Source organism: Astatotilapia calliptera, chromosome 4, assembly GCF_900246225.1.
Source record: "Astatotilapia calliptera chromosome 4, fAstCal1.2, whole genome shotgun sequence".
NCBI lineage: Eukaryota > Metazoa > Chordata > Actinopteri > Cichliformes > Cichlidae > Astatotilapia > Astatotilapia calliptera.
In genome coordinates, this window is record NC_039305.1 from 15,601,191 (window position 1) to 15,614,966 (window position 13,776).

The window sequence follows — 13,776 nt, forward strand, 5'->3', positions numbered from 1 at the left end:
TTTGACCCACTTATGTGTAATAATTGCGTTTATAAATTTCTTATATCTTTTTACTTTTCTTTTTCTTCTTTTTTGAAGCACTGCACCCTGCTTCTTTCTTTTTTCCCCTTCTGCTTTGTCTTGGTAGACAGTGTGAGAAAAATGTCTATCTACACCCATCTGGATCCCTACTCTCTCGACCGACTGCTCATCTGTGATAACATGAGCTCCATGCCCTCCGAACATAATAACCTAATAGTCCATGCTGCTTCTGTCACTTTGTCTTACAGAGCAGGACCGGGGAGAGGGACTGATTCAGACGGTGTGAGAGAGCGATACAGTAGATAGATAAAGACTAGAGGAAATAACTTTCCCTTTTTCCTCTCCGTTATTTACAGTTGTGGAGGGGTGGGTGTGTGTGCCTGGATTGCAAAGCTGCTTAGTGGTATGATTCAGTTTGGGGATTTGAATCTGCTCTCACCCCCACTTCAAGCACTAGAGTGGAGGCGGACAAAGGGTGAGATAGAGGGGGAGTGTGTGCATGTGCGCGAGAGCGAGGAACGGCGTAGGAGACGCTCAATCTGGTACAGCTCCATGTGAAAATGACCTACTTCCTGTCAGCTCGCTCTCAAATGGATTGCTGTTTTCTGATGTGTGGAAGAGTGGGGGAGATTTTTCTCTGTGGGGTCTGAGGGGGGTAAGGGGGTGGAAGAGTTTGGCGTGGAACGGTTAAATGAAGTAAATAAGTAGGTGGCTCTTGGGACCTTAAGGGTAGGATAAAATAAATGTCATGTTAGTGAAATTCTGCATGCATGCATGCATGCATGGCGAGCATAGTGTGTGCTCACCTGTGCATACATTGTCTGTTGGCTCATGCTATAAAACATGTGATGTGCTGCTCTCTCTCTGCTGTGTTAATTACCCCCAAAGACGGCTCGATGAGAGTTGACTATCAAAAAGCCAATATTTGAGGGGGCAGGCCTCGCCAGATGCTCAGTGGTCGTGTGTGTGTCTGTGTGCCATCCCGCATATCCGACACACACACAGAGGGTTGTTTATGGACGTCATCTGCTTTTCAGCAGGAAAGTTTCTGTGGTTTTAATTTGGTTTTAAAGGAAATTCTCATGAGAACCACGAAAGCCTCATATCGTCTAAACCTGCTCTTTGATTTAGATACATCTATACTTTAGTAATTAATGTATAAAATCACAAACTATATAACACACTAACAGGATTCACATGATAATATAGATAAAGAACCTACATTTCATACTTTTTTATATACTTAAGCAGTTTCTAATAATATTTTATTTTAAAACGTAGTGCACAAGTCTCAAGCCACCCCGCATTACTTCGTATTTTGCTTCCAAGGAGCCTGACTTTCTTCTAAATATTAAATAAGTTGTCTTGAGCAACAGTCTTTCTGAAGGTTTTTCAAAACATTTTCTTTGGACATTGGCCACTTGTTCACTCATTTTCAATCCAGTCCTTGTACCTGACAATTTTCAGAGGAATGTTTTTTTGTTTGTCTGTTTTTTGCACTGAATTAAGGCCTGCTGTACCTTAATTCAAGCATGAAAAAGGGGCCTAACTCAAGGGATGAATCAGTGTTGTGTCTACACTTATCACTTAGCAAAGAAACTATTTTAAATTGTACCTTTAGATCTTTAGCTTTTCTTTTTTCTATGAAAAAAATCAAAGGTAACACAGTTTTACAGAACAAATGTAGTTTTTGTTCCAACAAGGTGATTAAAAAGACCAGCTGATAACTTTACATATGTTGGAATGGTGTGCAGTGTGTCCTTAAAAAGTTTGAGGAAACTAGACAAGTGGGAAACAAATGAAGAACTGGCAGAAAAGCTATGTAGAGTAGATGAACAGTACCCAAGATTGATGTCCTTAAGAAACCAGAGCAAATCCACCAAAGACCTGACATAGAACCTGAGAGATGCATCTGGCCCCGTGAGTTCATCCATCTACTGTTCAACGGAGCCTAATCAGCAATGGTCTCAGTGGAAGGGCGGCTGGCAAGAAACCATTCAGAAGGAAAAGAAACAGGGAGGAAAGGCTGAGGTATGCCAAATTACACGAGAACCAGACTAAAAATTACTGGTACATCTGATGGAGTGATGAATCTAAATTTAAAGTTTGTGTTTCAAATGGTCAGCAAAATATTTGGAGGAGCTCAGAAGAGAGATACAAAATAAGTGTCCACAGCCTCCTCAGAGTCCAGACCTCTACATTACCGAAGCAGTGTGGGACCATTTTGAGAGAGAGCAGAGAAAACGTCCAAAGAAGAGCTTTGAAGGTCCTTCAATAGGCCTGGAGAACTATTCCTGTAGACTACTTAAAGACAGTCCAAGAAAGTTTGCATAAGAGATTTCAGAGCTGTGCGTTGAATCTTCACTCCTCAGTATTGCTATAAAGTAATGACACCACTGATATTTAGATTGGTAGTCTTTAAGAGTCTATAGTATTTCACTATGACATCCTGAGTACAAAAAATGAAACCTTGATTGCAAGACCAAGTGGTTTTTGTTTTCCCAAAAAGGCTTTTGGAAGCTGAAATGATGGACTGTGGAACGCCTGACGAAACTGGAAACTTTACCCTGCTCCATTTGTTATGAGAGGTTGGAGAGACAGAAATGAAAGCAAAGCAAGCATGAATGTTGGCAGGGCATTCACTTTATTGAGAGACCTCTGGGACTTTTTGAAATGCGTGGAAATCACCTGTTAAAAACTAACCTGACCATGTGACGTTGTGTGAGCTCCAGCAAAGACTTTTCACCAGTTAATAAATCTGTAATCAGGGATCAGAATTGGACCAAATTTAATCTTCATATTTAGGAAGGGAATTTGTGAATAATCCAAGGTTCAACAGCACACCCACCTGCAGGATAACATAAAATATGCAAGAGTAGAAAAGGCCACAAAAAAAAATATCTGTGGAACTTCCCGGCACACTCCTTCCCAGTCTCTTTGCTGCATTTAATCCCTGCTTTCAAAATGAAGTGGCAATTCAGTCAGTTAGTGTATTAATTTGGGTCATGAGTAATGTCTCTGGGATGGATTCATCGAACAGGTATGCGCTGTCAAAGCTTAATCCCCGTGACTCTGTCTGGCTGGTCGGAAGCTGAATTAAATTAATCCACCGTCATAACCCTGCCCCTCTCTATCACTCACATGCTATTTCATTTTCCCTGCACGCTGTGTTTTCCAGTGCCCGAGGACCTGTCTTTAGAGGAAAGAGATGAGCTGTCAAACATACGGCGTAGGAAAAAAGAGCTTCTGGATGATATTGAAGTGAGTAACAGTGGAATCAATGTTATTTGAGTAATCTGATCAAACACTTCTAAATGAATGATTCGGAGCAAGCCTCAAACTAATAAACACGGTTGTTGATGTGCGTTGCATGTCTGAAAAGTCCTCTGGTGCAGTGCAGAACAATGAACCTTATTTCATTTGTTTTCAGATCTTATATTGTTACATTTACTTATATTAGTTTGCTGTTGCCTTTTGTCATGAAATGACATATGTCTTCGTCATATTAATAAGCAAGCCTTTCACTATTATATATATTTAACTAATAAAATCATAGACTGTGTTTGCAGATCATTCAAGAGCTGCACTGTGTCGTCTCAGGAGCTATAAACTTGACTTTATGAAACAAGCGACTCTGTCCTTCGATTTCAGCGGCTGAAGTTTGAGATTGCAGAGGTAATGACTGAGATCGAGCAGCTAACCTGTGTGGGGGAGAGGTGAGTTTTGATGGTTTTTCTTTTCTTTTTTTTTTTACATGTTGTGTGATTATTTTCATTATGAATTGTGTGCTTATGATAGCATTTTCTTGGCTCTTAGTTTTGTCTGTAAGCTGTCGTTGAATAGGCAATAAAATCTAAAAGTAAATAATAATAATGCTCATTGGTGTTTTTATAGGACCAAGATAACATGAAGTTTTATCTTTTTTTTTTTCTTTACATAAATTCATGTAAAAAGTATTAATTTTAAATTATATCAAATGGACTAAAGAAGTAAAAAGCGAACATTTAAATAGCTGGTACCAGCAGTTCCTCAAATGCTAAATTAAGCTTCAGTCACACAGTCATAGAAAGTGGTCGGTGCCCCCGATTGCTAAGGAAATGTGTATATCCTGAATAGTTGTTGAGTGGTTGCTAGCTGATGCTAGGTGAAATCTGTTGCAAAGAGGGTGGTGCTCCACCAAAAACCTCTTTGTGATTGCTTTGTTTATGAGCAGATTGCCGCGTCCCTCTGTAGTTTACATGGAAATCGCCAACTTGTCTGCAAACACTCAGTTTACTCTCCGAGCGATTGTGAAGCTGTGAAACTGGAAAAAGTGAAACATTCACCTTCAAAGTTGTGCCTTAGTTAACCAAGTTAACCAATGTATTTCATCAACCAGTAGCAGAATGCACTCTTTTCCCCAGTGACCAGTGGTCCCTAGATGGTCACTAATTGGTCTCTAGGCCTTAATTAGCAGGATAGCTAATAGTGTTGGAGATTTAAATGAAGTCAAGTCAAAAAGTAGTAGTGTTGCATGTTTGGATGGCTTCAATGAACCGCCAAGAGATCAGCTCATTAGTTTTTGTTTGCTTTGGCTCTGCTACTCTTTTAACAGTTACCTTTGCAGTGAGACTCACACCTGTCAGTTTGTGTGTGTGTGTTAACATGTTAATACCCCATTGTTTGAGGAGAAAAGCAGGACAGTCCCTCGACTTAACATTAACCAAACAGTCTGCATTTGATTGGTTGCTGAGGTGGGGCGAGGTCGTGTCAGGCTGTTGTGTGTCTCAGGCGCAGCTGGCAAAGGGGCTCCAGCTATTTTTGGGCATACGTAAGGCTTAGGGAGCGTTCAAAGACACGCAAAGGTGGAGATTTCCCCGAGGAGTGAGAGCAAAAAGGGTTTCCAGCATTAATAGGGACAATGTACGTCCAGTTAGCTAAGATGAATTAAAGAAAAGGGACAAGATACACTCAAGTGAGCAGTAACAGCTGATGCACAATCACATGTTGTGAACGAAATTCAAGTTTTCTCAATTTAATCCAAATGTAAACTCAGCCTTTACTTGACTGAGTGGTTGGTAAACACAGTTGTGACAGGCCCTGAATAAACTCGACACAAAGTGACCTACTAAACACACGCAGCAGCCGGGGAGCAAAATTGGACTCGGCTGTCATGTGAAGGATGTTTTCTGGGTTTTTTATTCTTTTGGTTTTTGTCACAGCAAAACCACACAAAGAAACAAGCAGATCGCCATGGGAAGGAAAAAGTTCAACATGGACCCAAAGAAGGTCAGAGGAGATCCACAGCTCTGGAGTTTAAATTTAAATCATTCATTGAAACTGAGTAAAATACCTATTTGTACTGCGCTTGCTCTCTCTTTAAAAACAGGGAATCCAGTTTCTTTTGGAGAATGATCTTCTCCAGAACACCCCAGAGGACATTGCACAGTTCCTCTACAAAGGAGAAGGGCTCAACAAAACAGTCATCGGGGACTATTTAGGGGAACGGTGAGCTCTCCAGTTTTCTCTCTGTTTTCCTTCCACCTTTCTTTTTCCTCTCCCCACATCCTTGTGAGATGTGCACTGCACGTGCTCAGACATCAGTGATAGAGCCCTGGGAAATTGGTGGTCTGGATTTATGGAGCACAATAGTGCCAGGAGACCGTGCCGCTGAAAGAGGGGGAAAAAAGTGTAGGGGACATGTGGTTCTTATCGAAGGGAAGTCAATGGGGATAGGATGTCAAAACAACAGGGGACATCACGCTGCCTGTCTCAGCCGGCACAGTGGCTCTCTGTCTGAGAGTGGCACTGTGACGTGGCTGCAGGACTTTGCTTTCCACCTTCAGTCACTGAGCATAGGAGTTCATCACTTCTTCTGCTTTTGTTTAAGCTGAACTACTCATCACATGTGGTTTTTTTTCTCCCCACCACCCCAGGGATGACTTCAACATTAAGGTCCTCCAGGCGTTTGTGGAGCTTCACGAGTTTGCAGACCTCAACCTCGTTCAAGCCTTGAGGTACTTAACAACTCATATTAGGAAGAAAGAATTAAAGCAGGCGACGGTGAGTGGGTACTACAGTGCAGATTGTAAAGTTTGTGAAGGGCAGGCTTGTTTTCAAGTATAAAAAACCAGCCAAAACAACATACGGGAGTTTGCAGCACGATAAGATGGTGTTTTACAAGTTTTATTGTTGCTTTGGTACTTTTCTTTTGCAAAGTAAACACCAGACGTGCACCGAGTTTTACAGACCAAACTGAAAGAAATCCGCCTTGGCTTCACTTCACATATTTGGTTTTCCCATTGTAAACTGTTGAAATATGACATTATATCACGGCTGTAAAAAATCTTGGCCTGACTGAAATTGTTCCCACACTTGAGCCAACCGACTGTTTGCAGGGAAGGTGGGGGTGGGGGGAGCGGTGTATCTGTCAGAGACCTTTCCCGGGATGCACCAATTGGCATTATAAAAATAATATTAGAACAATTAGGCTAGCTGATAATTTCTTTTTTAGATGGTTTGGTCATGTTGTCGTTTGTGATGTGATTTGCAAATTTGTAAGTTGGTCAGGTTGTTGTTGAATTCGCAAAACACTTTTCATATGGGATTGGATATTGCTGAGATGTTATTGATGTAGTGCTTTTCTCTAAATTGCCAATAAGAATCAAGTTGGAGGAGAGCATAACGACCAACCATGCAAAGCGGTCCACAAGGAGACCGCTGCTCTGCACATCCAAGCAAAAACTGATCCAGGTTTAAGCTCAGATGAGGCCTCTGCTTTGTCACACTTGTTGCACTAGCACTGTGGCCGTGACGAGATCAAGTGGAGGCACAACGATGCTACTTTTGATCTCTTGTTATGTGCGGGCACTGTCACACGTATATTCATTGTTACCTACTTTGGAATTACATATAATTAACTAATTGGCAAATTCTGGGACAAAACGTATTTTACACGTTATATTTTTATGCTGATTTACATTAACATGTGTTGTCACCATTAAATAAATATTTTTTTCATGCGACTGATAACAGAGGAGCCGGTGTGCACACCTCTTATATGTCAACAATGTGTCATGCAAACCTGCGCATCAAGTTAGGTGATCAGTGTATCAGATTCCTGCCTAAAGCTGTGTTCAAAGTGCTAAAAAATAGAGTATTTTCCAATGCACAGCTTTAAAAGTTTGCTCTAACTTCTAGTTGTTTGGTTTGTCGGGTGTCCCATGAAAGACAAGAGTGTTCTTTGTGCTGTTTTTTTTTTTTTTTGTTTTTTTTTTTGCAGAAATATCAAAATCTAATCTAACACTAGAAAAACAAAACTGCCTCTTGGCAAAGACGTCTTCATTTATGCCATAAACACACCCTCCTAATATAAAGAAATGTCTGTGCCGTGTAATACTGTTTTGTAATTCACAGGGAAAAACACAGATACTGTTACAAACATTCACATCAATATTTCATGACACATCATTACATTTTTCCTCTCGCTCTCTGCTGTTGCAGGCAGTTTCTGTGGAGCTTCAGACTTCCCGGCGAAGCCCAGAAGATTGATCGTATGATGGAGGCTTTTGCCTCCAGGTACTGCCAATGCAATCCCGGCGTCTTCCAGTCCACAGGTACCACACACACGTACACACATACACACACGTTTGCACCGCAGCAGATATATGAGTCAGACTCAGCCAGACAGTCCAGGACGGATAACATGCTCTGCCCACCAGACCACCCGGATTCAAATCAATGCCTCTGTCTGTCTGTCGTCTCTCACTGGACAGCTGGACCTGTATAAATCTTTACCTTGTGGCTACATGCGGAGATTTCACGACTGCGTAGGGGTGCAGCTTCAGAATATTTGTTCATTATTTCAGCCTCTCTGTGAACTTGAGTGGACCTGAAGTCCAATTACAGTTTTCCACTGAAGTTGGCAAGTTGCTCATTACCTGTGTGATCAGCATTCGTGTCTCCAGCAGTGATAATGAAATTGATCACCGGTCAATAGCGGTCATTAGCGCCGTCTTGGCTTGTTGCACATAGCCTTCCTGCTCACGTGTTAGTGTTAAGGAGGATGCAGGTGACGGCTCGGGTTGTGAATATTGATGTGGTGCAGTGGTGACACACCCAGACTTGGTTATTGGTCATCCCTCAAGAGTGGTGCACACTGGGTTATAAATTACATGCAGAGGATGTTGTCTGGGGCTCTTAGTGTGTGGATGGATGAAACCGAGTCGTAAGAGCAGGAACACACTGTGTCAGAAGATGGGCTTTTCTGTTGATTAAATTCTCCATTTTATCAGGTTTTCCTTCAATCTGTGGTGTGAAAATGTGCTACAAGATGTTTCTAATTCCCTTTTATGGCAAATAAGTTGAATGGCCTACTATTTTTATCACATCCACACTAATCTATAACCTCCACACACACATGTGGAGTGTGCATGTGCTGTATTTGGTTGTTTCCCTGTGACACTGTGTGTAATTACCTCCACAGACACATGCTACGTTCTATCTTTTGCCATTATCATGCTGAACACCAGCCTGCATAATCCCAACGTCAGAGACAAGCCCCCAGTGGAGCGCTTCATCTCCATGAACAGAGGAATCAATGAAGGGGGAGATCTCCCAGAGGAGCTACTCAGGGTGAGAGCTTTGACTTGATTACTTCGTCAGGTTTGATGAATTTATCCTATGTGGTATGCATTTGAAACACTATGGAGGTAAAAGTGGAGGGATTAAATTAAATGTTTGGGGTTTTCTCAATGTGGCAGACAAAAAGGAAACTTATAGGTTCTCTTATAGGTCTCCTCTGTGAAAAGTAGAGTCATGCCTCCCTAATTGAGACATTGCAGCTCAGGATAATGATGAACTTTAATAAGAAAAAGACGAAAAACAAGTCGATCGACTCGCATGCGAGAGGCTGTCGTGTCTGCCAAAGTGCTCCTTCAGTACAAAAAGGAACCTTGTTAAAAAATCTTCGAGGTCCCAGAGTCACTGATGTATGAATCTTTGTCTTTGTCTGAAAATTGATTTCTCAGTGTCACGTTTAATGCACCGGTAGTTGAAGGCTTGAATGTTTTTGCACGTGAGTTAGAAGTGTGTGTGTGTGTGTTTTCATCTAAGCGTAAACGTTTTTCTGCTTTTTCTTTCTCTGTGCAGAATCTATACGACAGCATCAAGAGTGAACCCTTTAAGATCCCCGAGGACGACGGGAACGACCTGACGCACACCTTCTTCAACCCAGACAGAGAAGGCTGGCTGCTTAAATTAGGTTAGTCTGAGTCTCACGCGCTCAGGTTCTGGGGGAATGCAAAACATCCGGCTTGACTTTATTTAGGAACTCCTGCTTTCTTTCTTTTTGGTCTGCAACTATAGAATTAGACTCATGAGAACTTAAACTGCGTGGTAACTGTTGCTCGTGCACTCTCCTTTGATCATAAAACATTAACTGAAAGATAGATAAAACCTTGCAAACACACCCATATGATTAAAAATAGAACAGCAAACATTCAACTTTTATATACAAGTCGTGTATCTTACAGTTTATACATGGGAGTGTATTCATGATCCATTTCATTGAAGGTCTGGTCGCGTTTGTGAACGGAGCAAACAGTGCATATAAAATATGCATGCATGTCATTCTGTCTGTAAACATGAAAGCTCGAAAAGCTTTGAATGAATTCAGATAAAAGTGTAGGGGTGTAGAGCAGAGTCATCCACCGAGGTCTTCAAGGTCAACTTAACGATTGACAAAAAGCCTTTTAACCTAGAAACTATGATTCTTACGAGCAGTAACTTTGAGTTCTGTCACTCACAAAGCTTCAGATATAATTATAAATGTAACCAACTGTTTGTGATGTATCAGTGAATTCCTCTCTTTCTAAAAGCCAGGCTGTGGTTATTTAAAAGCCACATGATTTGAAATTATGAACTGTGAGTTATATCTCAAACATTAAAAAAAAAGGGCAGTAGCTGATTTTATGTGAACCGCATACACAGGAAATTTTAAATGGGCTTCACAAGGTGTTTTACAAGCAAAGTAAAACTAATTTTAATATATTTAAATACTTTATGGTGTGAGGGACTTTCTAATGAAAACCCCGTCATGTTGTTGTTTATTAAAACTACAAAAAAAGATGTATGACAAATTATAGCCCGCTTAAAAGAAAAATAATAAAACCCACAAGTACAGCTATGCAGATGCAGATTCTCAATTAGCTCTGTATAAACATAGTTTAGAAATGATACGTACATTGTTTATTAGCCTGGACGTGGACTCCTCTTATTGTGTGAGGAAGAAAAAAACATCTCAGTCATTTGAAGTGTGTGTGTGTGTGTACATATGTATGTTTACATATCTTTGTGGGGACTAAAAATTGGAAGTTTACCATACTTGTGGGGACCAACAGCTGTGTGGGGACAAAATGCCGTCACCACAAGTTTGAAGTCATTTTTGAGATTCAAATTGTGGTTTTAGTGTCAGGGTTACAATTAGGTTATGGTTATGGCTAGGCTAAGGGTTAGGGTTAGGCATTCAATTTTAATGGTGATGGTTAGGGTAAGCAGCTAGGGAAAGCATTATGTCAATTAGATATCCCCACAAAGCTATGAAAACAAGACTGTGTGTGTGTGTGTGTGTGTGTGTGTGTGTGTGTGTGTGTGTGTGTGTGTGTGTGTGTGTGTGTGTGTCTCAAATGAGGTCATGCATTTATAAATCTTGCTTTTACTCTGCTTGAAGTTGGCTCCCCTCTGATCCCATGTGTTTCTGATTTGAACCTCGCTCCATCACTTGCCAGGTACTCCAGCAGTCCTCACATACATAACAGCTTATAATTTACTGTATGGCGGTGATTTATTATTGGACATAATACCTGTTTATTAGCCCACATATTGTTGGTTTAAAGAGCAAAGTCACTGCAGGTGGTTGGTTTTTACTACAGTGTTTACACACATGCACACACACCTGGCTTTGACCTGCACATTCTTTAAACTCTGTGTAACGTCTCTGTAGCCTCATCAAGCTAGTGCGTATGAATGTAAATAGCCCCATTGTGGCTCACAGACCTAACATGATTACATTCTTGCACGGTTCCTCCCTGGAGCAGTTTCCCCCGCAACCAGTTCTCACTGTAATATTTCTAATTTAACTCTCTAAAGATAAACCCTGGAGGATACGGAGGAATAAGGCCTTTTTTTAGCAAATGTCTCTCTGCGCTCAGCGGAAATTTGGCCGTGCTAATTCAATAGCCAGGGTCTATTGAAATGTAAGGAAACACAGAGCTTTTTATAGCTGTCTGTGACCCATGTAGGCTTCTGTGAGGGGACCATGAAAACAGGAAGGAAATGCTGCAGTAAAAGTCATGCTTAGGAATTAATAACACACATAGTTTTGGATGTAGTTTGCACAAATGAACACGTGAGGTGGCGAACTTGCTCTGGGGTGTCGTGTACGATACGTGCGTGTATTTGCGTGAGCGTTTTCACCTCCAGGGGTGCTTTACGTGCCAAGTTAGGTTCACATCAAGTTTGCTCTCCTCTCCTGAGAGCCAATGAGGTTTTATCCTGTTGCCTTAAAAAATGAATGGGCAACGGCAGTAATAATTTATCAGTTGCTCGAGTCATCAGTTAACTAAGCCTGAAGTTGGGCGAGATTGTGCTGGTAGCCTGCAATCTCACACAAGGCAGCTTGCCTGCATGTCTCAAAAGTCAAAGCCAACAGTTTTCAGTTGTCAGTGATTTACATTTAAGCTTCCTGTGGCACAGCTGTAGCAGCACAGAGCATTTGAAGAGGCACAGCCCGAAATATCTTGCATATGCAGCCAAACAGGGTCTTCTATTTAAAAATGAATATTGGGATAAGGCTGAAACTCTGTATAGTCTGTCGTTACGAGAATCGATTTCTACAAACAGCCCAGGTACAGAAATCTACAACAGCCCTGAGCATACACAAAGTGCACATACAGTGAAATGTCTGTGTTGGGTCTCGCGGGTTCACCAGTTCATGGTAGTCTTAGGTTCTTCAAGGGAACTGGACTTCCTTTTAGGTTCTTGAAGATGTTTCACCTCACATGCAAAAGGCTTCTTCAGTTCTAAAAGATAAAGGGTATCAACTCGTCACTCTGGTCCATCAGCTGGTAACGCTGATAGGGAGTAACGGATATTTAACCTCTGGCAATGGGACATGGACTGGTAGAGGACCTGCTCTACCTCTGTCACCATGTGTCTACCAGTCATGACTCACATGACAGTGTAGTGTCAGGACCACCTCCAGTATTTTCGACTCACCTTTAGCTTTTAGAATGAAGAAGCTTATCTTCATTCTGCTGAAACATCTTCAAGAAACTAAAAAGACGTCCGTTTGTCTGTTAGCTCAGGCTGCAGCGTCACAGAAAACTGAATGGAAATCACAGGAAACCCACTAAGTGAATTTTCAAAGGCATGTGAAATATTGTATGTGTTTAATAATGACATTTTGGAAATGATCAGCCACAGGAAATTGAATTACATTTACTAATGAGTTAATGCTTAAAGTCAATAACTGGTTTGGGCCGCTTTGATTTCTTACATTTACAAGAGTAATCTCTCTCTCTTGCTTGCAGGCAAGTAGTCCAACCATATCTACCTATGTTTGCTTTTGTCATTTTAAAGCGCATAAGGAAACACAGCGGATGCTGGTTGGCTTCATTAATGACCATCACTTCCCTGCTCTTTTTCCTGAGGGCAGACAGCCAGTCTGTCACTGCGGCCTTTGTGTCACTTCCTGTCTCCTCTTTTTTTTTTCCTGTCAGGGGGCAGAGTGAAAACCTGGAAGAGAAGGTGGTTCATCCTGACGGACAACTGCCTCTACTACTTTGAATACACAACTGTGAGTCTCACACCAACATGTTTTTTTTTTTTTTTTTTATTAACTAAAGGCATCTCTGCCGCTGTGTGTGTATGCTTGTGTCATCGCAGAGCCGAGCATTTCATTTTTATCCTCAGAAGTCTGTATGAAATCCACCCTGAGTCTACAGCCTCCTTGTTAATTATAACAAGCAGTTTATTCCATAGCACCAGAAAAACGACGAGGATTAACAATTCAAGTTTGCTACACTGCTGTTACGGTTATGGATTTCAGCAGGGAGCTCTTCATGTAAACTCTACAAACCAAACATAACTGAATATGTTGCACTGTCTTCACACCGTTTATTGGTAGTTTGATATAAAAAGCGGCCTCTGAGTCAACATTTGGTTTGTGACCACCTGTTCTTACGTCTCAGTTTAAGGGTGTTTTCTCTCCCTTTCAGTCCATTTAAAATGAACAAAAAAGGAAAACACAGAGACTCTTTGGAAAAGGTGTCGCCTTCCAAATGGACTTCTGAGTGGTTTGTTTATGGAGAGATCCGACCCAACTAAAAGCTACACACTGCAATTTTGAGCTGAACACTTTCCTGTAGCCAGGTATGCTTTGCATTGTGAGAGATGTGCAGAGTACACAGAGTGTAAGTATACTCTTGGCCCAGTCTTATTTGGCCATTAATGGACTGAAGGTTCCTACATTTCAGTCCACCTGGGAGTTCACGTCTCTGTGTCAAAGGACATCAAACCACAGGAAAAGGCCACAAGTTTACAAACTCATGAACTGATTTGGACCACAGGCTGAAAAGTTTTTTGGTTCGGGAAAGAAAATCAAGTCATCTGGTTGTGTCTAAGAATCTATATTTATTATTGATTCTCACTGAGGAAACAGAGACTTTAGGGGCCTCTAAAAACCCTCCTACTATCCAAATCCTTGGAACTATCTTC

At 41.3% G+C, this 13,776-nt stretch overlaps 1 protein-coding gene across 1 annotated transcript in view; it reads left to right on the forward strand.

Annotated features, from left to right (window-relative positions):
* The window catches only part of cyth3b (cytohesin 3b), a 41,993-nt gene that overhangs the window by 21,385 nt on the left and 6,832 nt on the right, over positions 1-13,776 (forward strand). The window contains exons 2-10 of the mRNA XM_026165055.1: positions 3,200-3,282; positions 3,673-3,737; positions 5,223-5,289; positions 5,390-5,508; positions 5,937-6,017; positions 7,504-7,616; positions 8,486-8,634; positions 9,151-9,262; positions 12,780-12,856. Of these exons, the coding sequence (XP_026020840.1) occupies positions 3,200-3,282; positions 3,673-3,737; positions 5,223-5,289; positions 5,390-5,508; positions 5,937-6,017; positions 7,504-7,616; positions 8,486-8,634; positions 9,151-9,262; positions 12,780-12,856 (866 nt within the window). The remainder of the gene's footprint in view (positions 1-3,199; positions 3,283-3,672; positions 3,738-5,222; positions 5,290-5,389; positions 5,509-5,936; positions 6,018-7,503; positions 7,617-8,485; positions 8,635-9,150; positions 9,263-12,779; positions 12,857-13,776) is intronic.